The sequence below is a fragment of the Elephas maximus genome, chromosome 3 (assembly GCF_024166365.1).
Source record: "Elephas maximus indicus isolate mEleMax1 chromosome 3, mEleMax1 primary haplotype, whole genome shotgun sequence".
Classification (NCBI taxonomy): domain Eukaryota; kingdom Metazoa; phylum Chordata; class Mammalia; order Proboscidea; family Elephantidae; genus Elephas; species Elephas maximus.
The window spans coordinates 206,265,592-206,287,566 of NC_064821.1; the positions used below are offsets into that span (position 1 = coordinate 206,265,592).

The 21,975-nt window shown below is 42.7% G+C and overlaps 1 protein-coding gene across 1 annotated transcript in view; it reads right to left on the reverse strand.

Annotated features, from left to right (window-relative positions):
* Positions 1-6,039: 6,039 nt before the first annotated feature.
* Positions 6,040-21,975, reverse strand: part of ALDH9A1 (aldehyde dehydrogenase 9 family member A1) — a 51,716-nt gene continuing 35,780 nt past the window's right edge. The window contains exons 5-11 of the mRNA XM_049881119.1: positions 20,498-20,694; positions 19,508-19,648; positions 14,204-14,392; positions 13,887-13,974; positions 11,007-11,148; positions 8,533-8,645; positions 6,040-6,733 (exon numbers count right to left, since the gene is read on the reverse strand). Of these exons, the coding sequence (XP_049737076.1) occupies positions 6,639-6,733; positions 8,533-8,645; positions 11,007-11,148; positions 13,887-13,974; positions 14,204-14,392; positions 19,508-19,648; positions 20,498-20,694 (965 nt within the window). The 3' untranslated portion in view covers positions 6,040-6,638. The remainder of the gene's footprint in view (positions 6,734-8,532; positions 8,646-11,006; positions 11,149-13,886; positions 13,975-14,203; positions 14,393-19,507; positions 19,649-20,497; positions 20,695-21,975) is intronic.

The window sequence follows — 21,975 nt, forward strand, 5'->3', positions numbered from 1 at the left end:
TATCTAAAATAAGTGGCCTGTCCCTACTAGATGAGAGAGAAGACACGCGTATTGAGTACTGGTCACCCTGCTGGGGGATGCTTAGTGTGTGATGATAAGAGGTCTTACTTGGGGTGATACGCTCACAGCTGTGCCACAATGGTAAGAAACAGGTTCAAAGAAGAAAAATCTTTTAATTACAGTTAGGGTATAAGATTATCATTTGTTAACTTAGGAGAATAGTAAGGAGTTTTTAAAATCTCTGTGGACGACAGCAGTAGGCTGTCAGGTGAAACTTAGGGATGAAGGTGTAACTTCTGTATTTGGACACAGGACCTGACTGTACAGGTAACAAACATGAGAGACTTGGACTTGGAGAACAATGCAAGTTGGCATATGAGATCGCTGCTCCAAACACTGGTGTGGCCATAACTGTATTAACAAGTACAGTGTCTAGACCTAGGTGGTCCAGTAGCCATTAGCTACGTGTGGCTATTTAATTTTAAATTAATGAAATTTAAATAAAACAAATCAGTTCTTCACTCTCTCGGTGGCCACATGTGAAGTGCTCGGAGGCCTGTAAGGATTAGAGACAGGACTTGACCCCGAGTCTGACTGTAACATCCAGGCTCTTCCCATTGTACCTCTGCCGCTTAAGGGAGATGAGGCATTTACAGACCGCGCTCCACCACTGACGAGGGGGGCCCTGGCCAGATGACCACCTGGGGCTCTCAGCATCTGATAAGAGTCAGCCGAGATTGGTACACACGCCAGTGTGCGTCTATGAGCAGGCTGACTGGTGTCGAGCAAACTCCGAAAAATAAGGACTTTTTCATAAAGCTCGGCCTTTTCCTTTTTACATTAAGATGTCCTTTTATAAAATGATGTTAATAATGGGTAGTAGTTTTGTGGGGTTTTTTTTGTTTGCTTTGGTCCTGACTTGAGAAAAATAATGTAAGAAAAATTTGTAATCGGCTAGTTTTAATTGTTTTGTAGTGGGGTTTTGGTTGGGTTTTCAGCATATAAGCAATGCACGTAAAGGGACTGGAGAGCTCGCTGGGGCTTCCTTTCTCAGTGCACAGATGACAGGCACCAGGCAAGCAGGTCGGGGAAGACCTGGAGACAGAGTTGGTTGTTCACTTTTGTTTTGTCTTAATGGGATATACTTTTCAAAGTAATATGATCCGTCTTTGTCATTTTGTTTTTACAGAATGGGCTCAAATGAAGTCTTATAAGGAACTCCAATACATAAAAGGCTCTGTGGTTGAAGCAGGGACCCAGAATTCTGCCTTTTCAATTTCCTGGTTCCCCCAATTACAGCTCCTCCAGGGAACCCTAGAGCTTGGCAGAGTGCAGCCTGTAAGCCGCTGCTATAGAGAATAAGCCTGTCTGACAAGTCAGGGTCTCTGTTAACGCCCATCTAGCGGAGAAAGCATTGGCACAAGTACTGCCAGCCTGAACTGCTAACTCAAGGGCATTTCAAAGAGTCAGTCGATTTCCACAGGGAAACACATTCTCAATTTTGTTACAGGTTTATCAACACTATACCTTAAGAGTCCCCGCCTGCAGGTAGCTGTGGGCCCTTGGGCAAGTTTATTAACCCAGCTGTAAACTGGGGATAATGACGACACTTACAAAGTTCTTGAGGACCAAATGAGATACTGCACGTGCAGTGCCTAGCTCGGTGCTTCCGCGGCCACGGCAAAGGCTGGGCTCAGGTTCCGGCACGAGGTGCGGCAGGAAGCACTGGGCTCACCTGCTGGTGTGTCACTTCAGAAGCACTACTCGATCAAAAGTCAGCAACCAGGCTACCTTCTTTGCTCTAAGGAACTCAGAGCTGGCCCTGCTTGCCTTTTTATCCCAAATAGCACTCGCCTCCAAAGATTCTCTCTTAGCTCTACTGAACACCGAGCAGCCTCAGTTCCTTACCCCTTAAGCAGCACTGTCCAGCAGAACTTTCTCCCACAATAGAAGTGCTCTGTCCTCACTGTTCAGTACATCAACCACTGCCCATGTGGAGCTATTAAGTACCTGGAATGTAGGTCAGGTGACTAAGGAGCTGAATTTCCTATTTAAGTTTAAACAGCCATGCATGGCTAGTGGCTACTGTGTTTGGATAGGAAAGCTCTAAAGCAGAGGTTCTCAACCTTGGCTGCCCATTAAACTCACCTGGGGAACCTTTAAGACTACAGATAACTAGGCCAGGCCACAAAGGAATTAAAATCTCAGTATTTTTAAAGCCGAGTACAGGCAGTCCCCGTGTTACTAACGAGATCCGCTCCTGTGTCTTAAAGTCGAATTTTCGCTAAGTCGGAACAGGTGCATACAGTTCGTATTCAGCGTGAAGCCTTTTCAATGATTTAAAAGCTGTGTGTGCAAGTGAAGGTGTGATGAGGAATCTGTTGTGAGCAGGGGTTGGTTCAATCCTGTCAAAGTGAGGGCAAATTTACGTAACATTAAAGGGCAAGTACAAGTCCTCAGTCAGTGTTGGGAACCGGGGATTGCCTGTAACTCTGATGCGCAGCCAGACTGGAGGATCACTGCCCTAAAGCAGTGCGCAGGTGAACTACCGCGCAGGTGAACTGCCCGGGGGTCTAGTTAAGACGTAGACTGACTGATTCACAGGTCTGCGGCGAGGCCTGAGATGCTCACAAGCGGAAGCTGCTGGCGCCTGGGCCACTTTGCCCTTGTAACCCCTTCATTTATTCAAACGTTGCATACTTACTATGAGCCCGGTGACTCGACAGTTACCGCCTTTAGCGTTTACATTCCAGGTGGGAAGACAAGCACGGAAACAACCTCAGATATACACGCATGCTCTGAAGTAAAGAAAACAGGGTAGCAGGGTGAGGTGTCTTGTAAGCTGCTGTCGAGTCAGTTCTGACTTACGGTGACCCCAATCGTGCAGACTAGAATTGCGCTCCGTAGGGTTTTCAGGGCTGTGACCTTTAGGAAGCAGATCGCTAAGCCTGCCTGGGTGCCTCTGGGTGGGTTGGAACCGCTAACCTTTCGGTTAGTAGTCAAGTGCTTAACCATTTGCTCCACCCAGGGACTCCACACTTTTGCTTTAAGGAGGTCAATTTTTACCTTTTGGCTTTAAGGAGCCTATGAGGTGAAGATGGGGGGAACATGCTCTGAGAGGAAGAGGGACAAAGTGCTAAGGTCCCCGAGGCAAGAGCAAGCTGGAAGAGTAATGAACCAGGAGAGTGGTACAAGATGGAATCCGAGAACGCCGATGGCCGTGTGAGGACTTTAGGTTTTATTCTACCTGCTTATTAAAAGTCGGAGTTAGGGTTTAAAGCATGATGTAAGCTTATGTTAAAAAGGTCACTCACTGCTGATTTTTTGATAGCTTTCACAGCAACAGTGAGAAACTTTAACTGCTAGGTCTTCTCCTTTATCCCCTTTGTGACGTTTTCCCCCTCAAACCCTGAAAAGACAAAGATGGGTCTTTAGGTATAAGAAAAACCAAGGGTTCACTTTTGGCCCTGTCTTCTTTTTGGATGTGTGCATTTATTGATATAAAGTGACCTCTGAGCACCGCTTTCGCTGTGTCCCCAAGGTTCTGATAGGAAGTGTTTTCATTCTCATTGGATTCTACGAATTTCTTTATTCCGTCCTTAATGTCTTCTATAACCCAGTCTTTTTTGAGCAGCGTATTGTTCAGTTTCCAAGTGTTTGATTTCTTTTCCCTGCTTTTCCTGTTACTGATTTCCACTTTTATGGCCTTGTGGTCAAAGAAGATGCTTTGTAATATTTCAACGTTTTGGATTCTGCTAAGGCTTGCTTTATGACCTAATATGTGGTCTATTCTAGAGAATGTTCCATGTGCACTAGAAAAGAAAGTATAGTTGGTTGCTGTTGGGTGGAGTGTTCTGTATATGTCTATGAGGTCAAGTTGGTTGATTGTGGCATTTAGATCTTCTGTGTCTTTATTGAGCTTCTTTCTGGATGTCCTGTCCTTCACTGAAAGTGGTGTGTTGAAGTCTCCTACTGTTATTGTGGAGCTGTCTATCTCACTTTTCAATGCTGATAAGGATTCACTTTTACAGCAGAGGAAAACCAAATTCAGACCACTGCATTTCAGAGGAGCTGTGGGTTTCGGTGGGAACTGTGATGCTGTAAAATGTGGAGGGACTCGGGATCCTCTCATTCCTATGAAAGTTGGATGGATGGTCTCAGTAAACTTGACCTTCCATTCTCCCAGATTCTCACCTTACCAGGGATCCTCAGGTGGCAACAGTATCTTTGTGGCAAGAAATAAAGCAGCAGCAGAGAAGAAATAAAGGCCCCGGCGGCGTCTTTTTTTAGTGCAAGATCTGCCCCAATTAGGGAATGCTTCTGTATGGGGTCACTAAAAATCTAAGTCAGAGATCAGGGCTAAGTCGGAGATCAGGGCTAACAGCTATTACAAAGGAGTAAGCCAAAATGAGAGTGCACTGATTCTTCTTTCTTGCCTTAATACAAGAGTAAAAATAAAGAAAATCTTTCAATACACTGACCCAGGAACGTGTCAGTCAAAGACATCTTGAAATGCACGTGAAAGGATGTGCACTAGATCCTGACATCAGAAAATGGAGGTGCTTTAGTTCCCATCCCGTTTCTGAAGCCAGGTTTACCCTTCTTCCTCAGCCCCAGAAGCCCAACTGCTGGTTTATATGCGGCCTCATCAGGCTCCAGGAAACTCAGGGGAATCCTGGGAACTGTGCACCCCAGTGTCACCAGTAGTGACCTCTGGGAGGTAAGGCCACATGGGGGAGGGGGGGACAAGGGCACTTTGTGCTTCTTAATTCCCAAAAGTAAATCAAAATAATGGGAAAAAAAGATCTCAGGAGAGTTTAGCTAGATAGTACAACTTCTTCCAAATCAGAGGAAGGTCTGACCTTTGAGTTAAGTCACTGTTTCCCAAAGTGTGTTTTGTAGATATCACTACTCTCATAAGACACTTCATTAACAAACAAAAAAGTTTCTCTGGTCTGGCAAGTCTGTGAAACACACACTATGGGCCACACTGGGTTAGGGTCCAGAACAAGGAGAGGCAGGAAAAGACACAGGCTCTGAAGTCCCACACGCCTGGGCCTGAATCCTGCTCAACTACTAACTTGAAGACCAAGACCTCTCTAAATCTCCGCTTCTCGCTTCTTCATCTGAAAGGCAGAAATGCAGTCCCTTCCTTCTGCTGCCTATGCTCTAAATGAGAGGGCATGTAGCAGTAGACACGCCGCGCGCTCCAATGCTGGTTCCTGTTCCCTGTCTGCTCTGTAGAGGGACGGCCAGAAACCTGTCTTCTCCCAGGCTCCCCTCTGTTGAAGTCACATAAGGACCACCTGAGACACAGTGTGAGGGAATTCTGTTGGCCTCCTTAGTATCACATATGTGCCCCTTGTGCAAATAAACACCAAGAAAGGCCAGGAGAAACAGTTTTCTTATACGCTAAAACCAAAGTATTAGCCTGTTACAATGCATAATCGCATACCAAAAGAAAAAACCAAACCCTGTGCTGTCAAGTCAATTCTGACTCATAGCGACCGTACAGGACAGTAGTAGAACTGCCCCATACAGTTTCCAAAGAGCGCATGGCGGATTCGAACTGCTGACCTTTTGGTTAGCAGCCATAGCACTTAACCACCACACCACCAGGGTTTCCCACATAACCACATACAGGCACTAATAACCATCATCCCCTACCGCTGACTTACACTAGATCAGCTGTTATACATCAACTAATACCCTGAGAGGGAGAGGAGCGGTTGGGGTGAGGCGGCACTGCAACCAGCTGGAAAGGCACAGTGACCTGAGGGTTCGGAAGGACAGGTACCACGGACCAGGCCTGTGGGGGCTCAGGAGCCTGACCGCTTACATCGCAGCAACTGAAACCTGCCTTCTGCCCCTGCTGCAAAGAAACGCAGACCCCTCCGCCTCATACTCCTCATCTCAGCCCTGTCCTCTGCCCCTCTATAACCTTAGGATGCGTGATTCACTCTCCCCATGTTCCCATCTGCTGACTGCCCACCCCAAGGTAGCAAAGACAACAAAGAGTCTGTCTACAGTATTCATCAAAAGAAAACTAAAAGAATTAACAGTGTGATTTATTTTCATTGCAGTGTTACATAAGCATACAAAAAACGTAACTGCGGTCGTAAGACAGCAAGCTGTAGTTGAAGAATGGAAGCAGACTTCCTCTACCCCAGCCCTGAACACAAACAGAAAGAAGGCTTTAACACAGCAAATGAGCATCACACAGGCTGCACCCAGCCATTATCTAGTCACCTCTCTATCCCGACTGTGAGCTTTCGCAGTGAGCAGAAATCATCTCTGCAGATTCCACCAGGAGCTTACAAAAGAATGCTTTCTTTAAAATGAGCTAGAGAATTAATACTGTTGGTGGGTCAGATCCGGGGAAGAATAATCCTAGGCCTTTTCAGAAGGACTTTGAGGAAAATCACAATTTTCCTGATTATTACCTAAAAAGCACTTAGACACATTTTTCAATTAGGAAGATGGCTGAAAGAGAAAGAGTAACCCCAAGCCCGAAACCATTCTCCTGTCCTGAATGATGAAAATTCTGGATTGAGAGCGGTATTCAGTGGTACTGCCTGTCAAAAGCAGAGGTTCTTGGCATTCCACACGTGGCGGTGTGGTCAGGATCCCACTGCCGTTCAGAAAGCTGACTCCACATCGCCCATCTCCACGCACACAGTCTTCAGCTGTGAGTAATATTCAATGGTCACACGACCATTTTCTCTGCCAAATCCTGAAAGGAAGAGAAGGAGTCAGTACGAGGCCCCTCTGCAGCAGTCTGGGAAGTCACAACGATCTTCAAGGACAGGCACTGCTCATCAGGGCTGGGAAAAACACAGAACCTAAGATTCTGGTTAACTGTGGAGCTGGGCCTGGGAAGAATGACTCAGTGGCCTTTGGGGATAAAGACAGGGATAAAAAAAATACACAGGTCTCATTACATATCAATATGAATCTTCAAGTATCCCCTATACTGATTTCAGGCCTGAAAAATGTTCAGACTTATCAAACATTACAGCAGTCTCTACAACAAGTAAAAGCTGGTGCAAACTTAAAACTCAACTCTACATGATGGGTTTAGGTATTACCTACTATTTACATCCCCCCACACGTGAGGAGTGGGCTCTTTATGTCCCTGTCATGACTCAGAGCTCAAGATACGGCCCAGACACTAGCGGATGAGACAACCGCATGCTCGGCCTCTCTTGTGCACCCTGCCTCAGACTTAGGTAGGCTCTGCGTCCTAACAGCAAGACCTAGGCCCCCAAAATGTACGTCTCTGGTGTGTGTGCGGGGAGGGGGGCATTCAAAAGGTAAGACGCACAAAGGTCCTGCACAGCCTTGCGCTGTCTCTTATTCTTCACAAGACCTCTGAGCAGCAGGCTGCTTGAGCACATCAGGCCAGGTGCTGCTCTGCAGATCTGGGGGCTTTTATCCTTTCTCTCACCCCCTGTAAGCAAGTCTGTACACACTGGTTTGAAGGTTTAGATGTGGGGAAAAGGCAGCTGGCCTAGGAGGTCCCACTAAGGCCTTGAACCTAAGCTTATTCCAAATCAATTTTTCCCTGCACTAAGGGTTATACACTAATGAAATGGTGCCCTGGTTCCCACCATGCATTTCTGTCTGTGTGTACAGCACCTCTCAGTACCTCACAGGAACAAGGACATTTAGTGGAGTATGATTAGGGACATTACCAAATTAATCCTGTCAAATGAACACCCATAACCCCATTGGTATTCACCGGGGCTTATATGTTTGTCAGCACCGCAACGGGTACAAATACGTGCCAAAAAGACTAGGAGGTGACGCTCTTACAACGGTGCATCCAAGAAGTCCAAACCAATTTGCAGTCTAAATAAAGAAGGGCATGGGGAATGAGTATGTAACACAGGCAACTTTGAGATAATGGCTGTATTTCTGATGTCTCAAGCCTGCTCCTGCCACACCAACTGGTAAATCTGCTATGTTACAGTAACACATCCGACTGATGATCGATAAAGGAGATGAATGTGCAGTGGCTTAGAGGAAACCTTCCCGTATGCCATCAAGTGTAATGAGAGTGACAACTGATGTAACATGTTAGATTAGGGGACTTGTATTAATTCAGCAAAATAGAGAAAACAAAACAAGCTTTCTGAGATAGCACTTTAGAGATACTTCCCTGAGCTGAATCTGAACACTCACAGCAGATTACGCTGCACCTTGTACAGCAGGAGTTTTATGCTTACATGGATCACAGACCGTGAAGACAACAGTAACTCTACCAAGATAAGCTTTTCTGAGATGTATGTCAGCAGCTGACAAGCCATCAAGGCCTTTGGAGGATTTTGGGAGGAAAAAAAAGATGCTTGGCTTTCATTTTCAGAAACTGATATGGTGGGTCTGGGAATGACCAAGACTCTTATGTATGTCCCCAGGTCACTGTGATGGACAGACAGGTTTGGGAACGCTGGTCTAGGCTGGCTGAACTATGACCAGGATCCCTAGAGACCTGGGTTTGCTTTCCCACTACCGAGATTCCCCAGAGCTCACCTGACTTCTTATATCCACCGAAGGGCAGCTCCACCGGGCTGACGTTATAGTTGTTGATGAAGCACATCCCGGCCTGAAGCTCAGCCACCACGCGATGAGCCCGCTGGATGTCCCTGAGCAGGGAAAAGGAAGTGTGGGTCATTCACAGTTCTTACACTATGACTGTCACAGGAGAAGTTGGACTGCCAGTCTCAAGGGTTCCAAAATCCTGCCAAATTCTTGCTCCTTCAAAATGTGTTTTAAAATCTTTTATCATCCAGGCAAAATAGTGGATTTGGGTTTTACAGTCTCATCCAAAAGACACCTGTAAAATAAGAAGCATCAACAAGGATGCCAAAACAATTCAATGGGGAAGGCACAGTCTTTTCAACAAATGGTGCTGGTATCCACATGCAAATAAGAACAATGTTGGACCACACACAAAAATCACTCAAGTGGATCATAGAGCTAAAATTATAAAACCCTTCAGAGAAGACAGTAAATCTGCATGGCCTTGGGTCAGGCAGTACCTTCTTAGATATAACACCAAAAGCCCAACAGACAAAAGAAAAACAGAATAATTGGATTTTCTCTAAATTAAAAACTTTTATGCTGCAAACCAGACCATCAAGAAGGTGAGAAAATACCCCACAGACGTGTAAATCAAAACCACAAACCACAATGCCACACCGCTTCACGCCCAGTCAACCCATTTCCATGGATTCCAACTCATAGTGACTCTATAGGACAGAGTAGGGCTGCCCCCATGGGGCTTCCAAGACTATAAATCTTCACAAAAGCAGACTGCCACATCTTTCTCCCATGGAGCCGCTGGTGGGTTTGAATCGCTGACCTTGCGGTTAGCAGCTGAGCAATGACCACACATTGTACGACTGTATTTATGTAAGTATTTAGAAGAGTCGAATCCATAGAAACAGAAAGTAGATTAGTGCTGCCAGGGGTGCGGGGGAGGGCAGAATGGGGAGTGACTGCTACCGGGCACAGGGTCTCTCAGAGTGATGAAAATGTTCTAAAACTAGACTATGGCAGTAGTTGCACAACTCTGTGAATATACTAAAAAACACTGAATGGTACACTTTTAATGGGTGAATTGTGTAGTATGTGAATTATCCCAATAAAGCTGTTAAGAAAAAAATGGTGCAGCAGATTTGAGTTGCCCTCCTTTGACACTGGACGTGGTACTGGGACGGCAAAGCAAAGCAAGAGCAGAGACTTAACCCACTTGTCATGGATTGAAGTATGCGCCCCCCCCACCCCAAAATATGTGTCAACTTTGTTAGGCCATGATTTCCAGCATTGTGTGGTTGTCCTCCATTTTGTGACTGTAATTTTATGTTTAGAGTATTAGAGTGGGATTGTAACACCACCCTTACTTACCCAGGTCACATCCCTGATCCAGTGTAAAGGGAGTTTCCCTGGGGTGTGGCCTGCACCTCTCAAGAGATAAAAAGGGAAGCAAGCAGGGAGGTGGGGACCTCATACTACCAAAAAAGCAGCACCAGGAGCAGAGAGCGTCCTTTGGCCACGGAGTCCCTGCGCCTGAGAAGCTCCTCGATCAGGGGAAGATTGAGGACAAAGACCTTCCCCCAGTGCCGACAGAGAGCTTGAATTTGGCCTTTTAGCCTACCTTACTGTGAGGGGTATTTCTGTTACAGCAGCCCTAGATGCCTAAGACACCACTCAATCCCCAAGTCAAAAAAGCAGCTCCTCAAGCTTTTGCTCAGAGCTCAAAGAAAGCTACTGCATCAGGCCCTCAAGGGAGATCTGGGCCTTCCTTCCCGGGTTCCTGACCACCATCTACAGAAAAATTTAACCTGCTTATCATCAAAGAAATGGCATAATCCCCAGGGTAAGGTAGCCTTAGAACACTGCCTGCTCCTACCAAAGACTAACCTAAGTTTGCATGTGACCAGGTAAGCTGCGTTTCAAAGAAATTTTGTTACCAATTATTTAGTTTTATTATAGTGGTTCCAATTAGGTACTAAGATATTAATCACATTACTTACAATAGTTAAAATTGGAAACAATACCCTACACACTCAACAATAGAAAAAATGCCTCCGTGAGCATTCCAATTAGAAATAATTAAATGATGAAGTCACTAAAAATCATATTTCTGAAGACCAGTATTTATATGCTTTCAGGGCTCTAAATTCCTTGGCATGTAAGTTTTCAGCAGGCACCTAACCCAATGCTTTACACAGATCAGAATGTTAAATGTTTATTCAGTGAAATGATGAAAAGAATTTTCATTAACAGAGTTCATAGCTCAATTTAAAATCACTAGAGCAAGGTTCTCTGACCATTCAGGACAAACTACAACATGCTGCTTGGTACCTTGATTTAACCTGAGCAAACAGGAAATGCTGTCGGCTAATACGAATTCCAGGAAGGCAGTAAGATCAGTTAGGTATCTCAGCAGATCCTGCGGTCCCACTCCTCCAAATCTGCTTTGGGTGCCCTTTCCCACACACCTGGTGAAGACGCCAGCGGCAAGTCCAAAAGTGGTATCATTGGCTCTCTGCAGAACCTCAGCTTCAGTGTCAAACGATAAAATGGACATAACCGGCCCGAAGATCTCTTCCTTCACACATGTCATGTCATCTCTGCAATTACCTGCAAAACATTATAATAAAACCAAATTTCAGTGAAGGGATTATTATTCCAGGCCCTTGAAAATGTGTCTTCTTATTGTTCCCAGTGAACAGTGAATACACACAGCTGACAAAACTCAGTATGACGTTGGCTTGAGTATAAATTGGAACACCCTTTCTGCCTGACAATTTAACAATATGGACTAGAGTCGTGCCCTTTGATTCGGTAATTCTAAATCTACTTTTTAAAATTTATTGTAAGGAAACAGCTAATGAGACGAACAAAGAATTATGTACGAGGATATTCATCATATTACTTATAATGCTGAAAACTGGAAGCAACAAACCAAACATCCAAGACAGAGAACATGACCATAGGAACTGTACTCATCCTAACGACGAACTTTGACGAAGCTTCTAAATATATTTCTATAAGAACACTCGATGAGTAAATGCTCATGACAAAATGTTCACTGAAAAAGACACAAACTGTACACAATATCAACCCAATTTTCTGTTAAAATGTTATATATAACTAATACGTTTTCTTTGTATTTTCTCATACATTTTCCAAATTTTCTTAATGACTCTGTGGTATGATTAAAATTAGAAACTTTATAAAAGAAGAAAATCCAATATGAAAACATAAACTTAGAAATAAATGAGGGGGATGTTCACTTTATACACGGCTAATTCCCTAAAATGATTCGATTCACACTTACTATTTTTAAACATGCATCATAAAGACACTCATATATTTAGATGCCCAACACTGCCCCGCAGTGATTCTCAAAGGGAGGGGTGCATTTATCTGCACGGTACTTGAAGGACGTCCTGTTTCAATGCTGGCAACCACAGCACGTAGTGAGAAATGCTGGCTGTGAGGGTCTGTTATATACATAAGCAGTGTGGGGCAGAAACAACTGGAGAACCCTGCTAGACACGCCAGCAGCCAAAGTGTCCCAAAACCAACGATGCACATGTCTACAAAGATGAGGATTCTACAGTCTCTCAGGAGGTGGAGCAGAGTGTGTGTGCACGAACTCAGACTAGCACACTGGTCACCTACGAGTTACAGTGCACTTTAGGGGCGCCTAAACCATCTTCAAAGGCAAAGTAAGCATTCATGTTTAAGGGCAGTTTATTATATTCTAGTTCTTTGAAAAGCACTAATCCACATACAATTTTTAGGGAAACCATTAACCAGAATATTTAATTACTCAAAACAATTCGTTACCTAATAGTTCCAGAAAACATTCTTATCTTACGTAGGCTGATAACATGTGCTGTGAGTTGTATGTTGGAGAGAGGAGGGTATACGGTGGCAACTGAGAGATAAGAGAAGGAAGGCTCCTGACTGAAACGCCACACCCACTATACATCAGTGCCCTCATCTTACCTCAGCAACTTAAGGATTCAGACTCTGGAGTCATCCCCAAACTTTAATGTACACCGAAATGAACTGGGGGCTAATTAACTGCAGCTCTCTAGGCCTCACCCCTGAGGGTTCCCTTCTGGGGTCTAGGGCAGTAACCAGGAATTGACCTTTTTTAATAAGTTTTCCAAGTGATTTTGAGGCAATGGGCCACAAAGCAGCCTTTGAGAATCGCTAGAATAAAGTTAGGGTCGTTAGCGCCTTGTTACTTGCCTAGGTTCATAGCTTTTTATAAAATAACTTTTCTTTCCTACTTGTAAAATAAATGTTCTCTCTAGAAGATCTTTAACATTCAGAAATGCACAAAGAATAATAAAAATCTCCTTTAATCCCAGCACCCAGACAAAACCACTATCAGTATAATAATATACATTCCATTCCCTTTTTTGCTATGCATATATTTGGTTTTCGATAGATTATGTATAAAAACATACACTGTGGTGTAACCTATTTATTTCAGTTAATAATTGTAAGCTTTTCATATGTATTATTCACTGAATAAGTGCAAGCTAATCAATGGTATGGACCTTAGGTTTGCAGCTTTTAAACATGAGTGGCTCTTTCTTTAGCAAGGGTTAAGGATTAAACTGCATCAAATATCAAGTACTGAACACTGGCATCACCATCAACCTTAGGGACAAAAACCAGTTCACCCCATCTTCAAGACAAGGTATAAGGAATTATACGGCATGATTCAATCTATATATAGTTTGTTTTTAAGCCTGCAAAACTAACTATTTTTATAGGGATTACTAACATACACTGTACAATGACAGAAAAAGTATGAAGGTAATTAAGAACATTTGACTAGTGGTCACCTCAGATGCAGGAATGAGATGGATGAGTTTGGATAGGGCAGGATGGCTGTATACTTTATTGTTCAAAGCGGGAGATTTTTAAGATTGAAAGGAGGTGCTAAAAATTATGAAGTTTTATATATATATTTTTTAAATATTAATATACTATCTGGCAATTTGGTTTTATTACATTTATGGACCTATAATGCACAGGAAATACACATTCTTCCTCAACTTTCTTGAGAAATGGAATTCATTACTCTTTTATAAAAATCCATTTTCAATATTTTGAGCTCCTAGCTTCCAGAGCAACAGGTGTACAGCCAAAAAGCTCCAGGCAAACTAACAGACGTGGCCACCTAGCAGAGGGGCACGGGCATCTTCAAAGGTAACAGAGTACTTCTACTTCTTAAACCAGGCTGGTAGGGACACTGCGTGGGACACCCCACAAATATTTTACAGATATTCTTTTGTATCCATTCACTATTTAATTTAGACAATTTCAAAGCAAACAAGAAGAGGACATACCTAATACACAAGGTCTCATGTAATATCCACCCTTTAATTTGGGGTCTTCAGGTTCGTATAGGTTTCCACCACATAACACTTTCGCGCCCTATCAAAAAAGATAAAATAATGTGTATTTTATGTTAAACATACACCCCCAATACGCATTCCTGAAATGTTAAGTGTATCCTAAACAAATGCATATTTAGTCACTTCTTTGCAAGTACAAAGCAGAACACTGCTCAGGATACTAAAAGCCAAATGGGTATTAATATATGAAACGTGAAAACAGCCAAGTAACTGAAGAGTGACACACTCCACCCACAATCGTCTCTCACCTGCTCCTCTGCCAGTTTAATAAACCCAAGAACTCGCTCCAGGTGTGGTCGGTTGATGAGGGGACCCATCCTTGTATCTTCCAGAAGGGGATCTCCAATTTTTATCTTTTGGGTCTGTTTCACCACTTCCTCTGTAAATTTATCAAGAATTTCCTTTTGTACAAATACCCTTGTGCCATTACAGCAAACCTAAAGGACAGACAGAGACATAAATTTATACGTGTATAAGAGGAAAAACAGGAGCCCTGGTGGAACACTGGTTAAGCGGTCGACTGCTAACCCTGTTGATCTGCTCCCATGAAGATTACAGCCTAGGAAACCGTGCAGGGCAGTTCTACTCTGTCACATGCGGTCTCTATGAGTTGGAATTGACTCCGTGGCAGTGGGTTAAGAGGAAAAATGGGGGAAAAAAATTAAATAGCTCTAAACATAAAAGAAACACTACACTTTTTTAAAAGGATGTTTCTATTCCTAAAAATTGGCCCATACTGAATAGGCCCACAGAGTGACTGGGGGACATAGCACTCCACAGCACAAACTATCCTTTCAGATAAAACGTATATCTTGTTTGTTTAGATTTTCTTCAGGTCATAATAGATCCATGTGACCAACAGGACCTCTCCTATTTCCCCTGTCAGTTGATCAATCTGGCTGTATATATTAAGAGTGGAGGTCTGAGTGGGAGGGGACTGAGAAACAAAAGTAGAGTAAGAACGGTAGACTTGAACCTAATGGAAAACAGCATTCCACAGTCAATGTTTGTTTCTACTGTACGTTTGTCTCTGAATGGCTATTCAGACTCCCAGAAATGAGCACAAGTACAGTTCAAATGGTGTCAGAGCAGTGGAATAGAAAGGAAAGTCCAAAAATAGATCCCAATGCTTAAGGAAATTTAGTTTACCTCAAGCCACTGGGACAAACATGGACTAAATAAATGGTTAGTCATCTGGAAAGGAGAAAATAAGACACATATCTCACACCAGACGCAAGAATAAATTCTAGTTATCTAAGAGTTGGGTTTTTAAGTATAAAATATGAATCCATGAGGTGAATTCCTCTAGGTATAGAAAAGGTTTTCTAACTATTACTCAAAATCTAGATACGATGAAAGAAAAAAAATGATAAATTTGACTACATAAAAATCTTTCACGTGGCAAAAAGCATCTTTTGCCAAGATAACTGACAAACTGGAAAAAAAAAATATTTGCAACATACATCATAGATAAAGGGCTAATCTTTTAATATTTAAAGGAAAATCAAAACTCACAGTACAATACACCAAAAAGAGTGAACTGTACTATATGTGAATAAAAAAAAAAAAAAACTAAAAATTTGGAGGAAAAAGACCAAAAAAAGTCCAGCAGAAAAATGTACAAATTTATGAACAGACAATTCACACACACACTCCTTAATCCTTAAACCCAGAAAAGATGTTCAACTCCACTCATAACTAGAGAACTGAATTTAAAACTGCATTGAAATACCATTTCTAATCTACGTAGTGAAAGTTAAAAATGATGAAATCACATTCTTTTGGAGAGGCTATAAGGAAGTGCCAGCAGGAATACAAATCGGTCCAACTTTTTTGGAGGAGAATTTGACAGTATCTTATAAAATTACATTGGAAACACTGCTGGCGTAGTGATTAAGTGCTATGGCTGTGTGACGCCAATACTCTCCAGCATGTTTTCTCCTATTTCAAAACGGGCAACTGAGAGCTTGATGTAACTAATGCCATGGTGAACCTTTAAGTTTTTCTCATTCCTCTGCCTGTCTCCTCCATCTCATACCTCTGTTAATAACTTTGTTTTGACCTAACGTTAGTGACTTGTTCTTTGTTTTAAACTGATGCAAATAACCTTTTGTTCTGTCTGACCACCTGTGGCTTATAACCCCCACAGGAAAATTGGAGCCCAGGTATCTGATATGTATATCTTTAGCCTAATAAAGATGTCTGGCAGGTGCGTATCTCTGGCCAAGTAACTATACATTTCTGACCCAAGTAACTACAAAGACATTTCTGACCCTTGTAAAATTCTATATAAGCTCTAATGTAAAAAATCGCTCTTTGGGCCTCCATAGAGACAGCCTGTGTTGCTGCTGAGTCTCCGGTAACATATACATCTCTATATACTTTCTCACACTTTCTGACTTGGAGTATGTTTCATTGGCTCGACTGCTCCAGTACAGAGACCCTAATCAGGTAACAGCCGCTAACCAAAAGGTCTGCAGTTCAAATCCACCAAGTGCTCCTTAGAGACCCTGTGGGGCAGTTCTACTCTGTCCTATAGGGTCACTATGAGTCGGAATTGACTTGACAGCAATGGGTTTTTGGTTTTTTGGTATAAAATTACATATGTGTTGACCACTTCTGGGAATTTACCCTGAAAACGTATCTCTAGCAATACAAAAATACACAAGCACGAAGTAATTCGGTACAGCATTGCTTATAATCACAAATTACTGGAAACCACCTAAATGCCCATACAAGAGAAAGCAGCTGGATTAACAAAGGTAGCCACACGATGCATCTGTAGAAAGAGAGTGAACGAGATCTCTATGAAGTGCAATGGAGTGATTTCCAGGATACATCAAGTGCAGAGGGCAAAGTTCAAAAGGGTACCTACCTGTAATGTACCTACCTTTTGTGTAAGAAAGAAGGGGAAAAGAGAAATACACCCGTACTTGTTCGTTTGTGCAGAAATAAAAAAAAGGAAGGAAAAACCAGAAACAAATTAGGCTGGCTGCCTACAGAGGGTAGACAGAAATGGGATGAAAAAAGGGGGGGATGGAAACAGGGTAGAAGAGATGGAGCGGAGTGACACTTCTTTGACTGAACCACTGCTGTGAAATTCTGACATTTACAACCATGTTAGTGTTTCACCTAACTCTTCAAAATCAGCAAGGATGGGAGGAAATAAATCCCAAATGAAGCCTGTATTGTTTGTACAGAAACAAACGAACCTGTTATTTAAAATAATATAACCAAATTAAAGGGGAGGGAGGACTGATCCACCTAACACAATATTTTAACAATCCCTCAGGCTAAAGATAAAAAAAAAAAGTAAAAATATTTTGTAATTCTAGTTAGAAGGTCTATTTTTCACAAATCCGAAACTACTATAATTGTATTCTAGGACTGAGCAATGTATTATACATAATGAAAGCCCAATTCCTCACAAATATGGGAAAGGAGAAGATTAAAACGAACCCTGTAGTGCTGGACAGTAATTGAAGTATCTGTATGAACTGTGGTTATGAATATACAGAGATAGATATGCATATAAGTGCACATGTACACACATACACACATATTTCCTAGCTCTGGCCTCTGAGAGCACCCAGAAGCAATGATACCCCGGTAGCAATGAACACACCTGGCACCCAGATCTTGGTTTCTAAATACCTTTTACCACTAAATGGAACCAGGGCTCCTTGGATAAATGGGTCATTCCAGAGCTTGGCTGGGGAAAGAACAGGATGAGCCTGAAACACCTTGCTGTGCCAGAAAGTAAAGAAGTGATCAACGAAGAATCAGGACATATCAAAAGGTCACAGGAAGGGCTCCCACTGGCCAAATGAGCAATTATTTATTATCAAAATAATAATAGTAATGAATTATAATCCACAGAATGAAATAAGAATCCATGGCTCCATGCTAATATAAATAAACAATTCAAAAATAATATACAGGGGAGAAGAAAGTTCTTTCTTTCAGTAGAAGGACAACTAATAAATGTGGAAGGAATGACAGCACAGACAATCACCATTTGGTGACCACCATCATAAAAACCGTTTCCAGAAAGAATCATCAATGGATGCTACAACTAGGGGCTAAAAGTTTGATGAAGAACAAGATAGTCTCAAAATATCTGCTACAAGATACTTATTAACTACAAATGAAATTAAGAGTAACTTTACAGTGAAGTCCCACCTTAGCCCGTGATCAAAGTTAACATCTCAAGAAACTGGAGAGACATTATATGTCACTGTGAAGGGCACACTGCCACGTCTGTGGTACTTTTTGCCAAAAATGAATAACCTGAATTTAATCAAAATGAAACCTCAGGAAGACCCAAAATGAGGGATATTTTACAAAATAAATGGCCTGTACTCTTCAAAAATGTCAATCCTGAAAGATAAGAATGACTGGAAAACTGTTCCAGGACAAAGGAGACGAAGGAGACAACTAAACACAATGCAGCAGTTGGAGAGGATCCTAGATGGCGGGAGGGGAGGAATGTGTGTAATTGTTTTCTTTTGCTAAAAGGACATCTGAATATGAGCTGTAGGCTGAGTAATAGTACTATGGTACTATGCCAATGTCAATTTATTGAGTTTACTAATGCACGTGCTTATGTAAGAGAATACACTTATTTTTTAGGAAACACATACTGAAGTATTTTGCACTTAGGGGCCTTATGGTTGCAACTTACTCTCAAATAGTTCAGAAAATAAATTAATAATATGCATGTGTATGAAGAGACAAATACAGAGAATGAAAAAAATGTGTGGTTGTCATGGACTCAATTGTGTGCCTCAAAAATATGTGTTGTAAATCCTAACCTCTATGCCTGTAGTTATAATCCCATTTGGGAATAAATTGTCTTTGTTATGTGAATGAGGCAGGATTGCTGTAGGGTATATCTCGAGTCAATCTCTTTTGAAACATAAAAGAGATTAAACAAGCAAGCTAGCAGAGATGGAGTAAGTAGATGCCAAGACACATGGAGATCTCCAAGAACCAGGAAATAAAAGCTGAAGAGACAAGGACCTTCCCTTAGAGCCAACAGAGAGAAAAAGCCTTCCCCTAGGGCTGGTGCCCTGAATTCATCTTCTAGCCTCCTAAACTGTAAGAAAGTAAATTTCTGTTTGTTAAAGCCACCCACTTGTGGTATTTCTGTTACAGCAGCACTAGATAACTAAGACACTGGGAAAATGTTAACATTTGAGGAATCTGGGTCAAATGTACATAGGAATTATTTGTACAATTTGTGCAACTTTTCTATAAGTCTGAAATTATTAAAAAAGAAAAAAACAACAACTTTAAAACATGCTGTTAAATGGGAGGAGCCGGGGTGGCATGGTGGTTAGGAGTTCAGCTGCTAACCAAAAGGTCGGCAGTTCGAATTCACCAGCTCCTTGGAAACCCTATGAGGCAGTTCTACTCTGTCCTATGGGGTTGCTGTAAGTAGGAACTGACTCGATGGCAACGGGTTTAGTTTTTTTTTTTTTTTTCCCCCTTGAATTAGATGGGAAGCAGTGGAGATTCCTTTTAAACCTTTTCCCTAGACAGATACCTACCTCACCTTGTGTGAGGAAGTTGGCCATTAGTGCCCCCTTCACGGCATTCTCCATGACACAATCTGAGAAGATGATGAGTGGAGATTTGCCTCCAAGTTCCAAGGTAACAGGTTTGATTCCTTTAGCTGACATCTCCATGATCTTACATAACAAGAACAAAAGAATTCAGAAGAAGTTTAATACAAATTAGACTTCATGTTATTTGAACTAGACTCTGAACCTACAAATTCATCTTCAACTGTGTACTGCCTGAAGCCTCATTCTTGTCAATATGCTTTACTCTTCATCCATTTAAATGCCCTTTTCCACGAAGCTGAAAAAGTCCACAGAACTGTACTCGACATTCTGAAAAAGGAGTTCATTTTAAAAATGCTGTCTATTCACGTGACTATCATAGGCAGTGAAACCCTGGTGGCGCAGTGGTTAAGAACTACAGGTGCTAACCAAAAGGTCAGCAGTTCGAATCCACCAGGCGCTCTTTGGAAACTCTATGGGGCAGTTCTACTCTGTCCCATAGGGTCACTATGAGTCAGAATCCACTCGATGGCAATGGGTTTCTTTTTAATCACAGGCAGGAACTCTTTTATATTACTGTTACTGTGTTTAAGGCTGATGGAGCTCAGAGTACAAATTAAGGTCAAAATAATGAATCTCAAACAAACTGAGAAAATACCTTTCCTCCTGAAAAGGCTGCTATATATGAGTTAAGTCACCAAACAACACAGGCCCTTTGCCCTCTCAAATACATAGGCAGGAAATGATGACTTCCACCCCTATTTGGCCTAACACAAATTGACTGTCCTCAACACCCCAAATGTCCTCCCTTCACCCCTCGTAAACGTTAGACCTTGGCCCAGTAATACCTTCTGCCCCTCTCAAGCTAAGGTAGCTAAAATCAGAAAACAAGCCTCTCAAAGTATACCCTGGATAGGCCTGACTTTGCCCCATCTAGATAGCCACTTATGTTAACAGCATTGGTTCTGTCTTCACCTTTGTGCCAGTGGGCACGCTTCCCGTGAAGGAGACTTTGGCCACGTCAGGATGCTGACAGAGAAACCGGCCTGTGGCGGCCCCTCCCTGCACCACGCTGAAGAGCCCAGGAGGCACACCAGCCTCAGCATAGATTTCAGCCAGCAGCAACACCGAAACTGGCGTGAAGGGAGACGGTTTATAGACCATGGCGTTACCTGCATAAACACAAGACACAAGCACAGAAAGACTTTAAGACGGTGATCCTTTAAGGACAGGACTAGAGGATAATTCGAGAAGGACTCCATTTGCTTCCTGCTCCCACCTCAAATCCTTAATCAAGAATGTTATCAGTAAGTAAACGCATCTTGTTCTTCTCATCTTGGCTTCTGTCATTAAACAGATCGCAAACCACACTGTCTCAGTTAACTAGTGCTGCTATAACAGAAATACCATAAGTGGATGGCTTGAGCAAATTATTATCTCAAAGTTTAGGAGGCTGGAAGTCCAGATTCAGGGCACCAGCTCTAGGAGAAGATCCTTGTTTTTTCAGCTTCTGTTCCCTGGTTTCTTGAAGATCTCCTTATCTCTTGCCATCTCTGCTAGCTTGCTTGCTTGTTTAATCTCTTATATCTCAAGAGATTGACTCAAGACAGACACTACATGAATCCTGCCTCATTCACATAACAAAGACGACCCGTTCTCAAATGGGATTATAACCAAAGGCATAGCGGTTCGGATTTTTGGAAGAACAAATTCAATCCGTAACACTCCACCTTTTGGCCCCCAAAATTCATGTCTTTGCCACATGCAAAACACATTCACCCCATCACATCATCACAAAAGTCTGACATCAGCTCCAAATCCAAAATCTCATCTTCTGAATCATCTAAATCAAATACAGGAGAGAGTTTAGGTGTATCCATCCTGGAACAAAACTCCTCTTCATCTGCAAGCCTGTGAAACCTAGAATACAAGTTATCTTCCACAGTACAACAAGGTAGACATTTCCATTACAAATGGGAGAAACTGGAGGGAAAGAAGGGATAACAGGCACCAAGCAACCTCCAAAACCCAACAGAACAATTTACGTCAGTTCTCAAGGTCTGAAAATAATCCCCTGTTCTTTGGGATTACCAGGGCAACAGCCCTGCCCTCTGGGTGCCAGCTACACCCTCTGGAGTCTGGGGGGAGACCCCTGGGCCCTAGGCTTCAGCTCCACCTTCCAGGCCCACTGGGACGGCAACTCTACTCCCTTGGATTTGGGCAGCCCCATTGTCCTAGTCCATCTGAGTAGTGGCCCTACCCTCTTGGCCCTGGCAAGCCCCCTTCTTCTGTCCCTTGGCCATGGTAGTCCTGGTCCCTTAGCTCTGAGTGGTGGCCCCACCCCCTGGCACACTCTGGAACCAAGTAGGCAAAGACCCAACCCTTTGAAACCTAGGAGGCTGTGGCCTCACCCTTTGAAGCTGAGAAGGCCTTGCTTCCCATGCTCCTTCCAA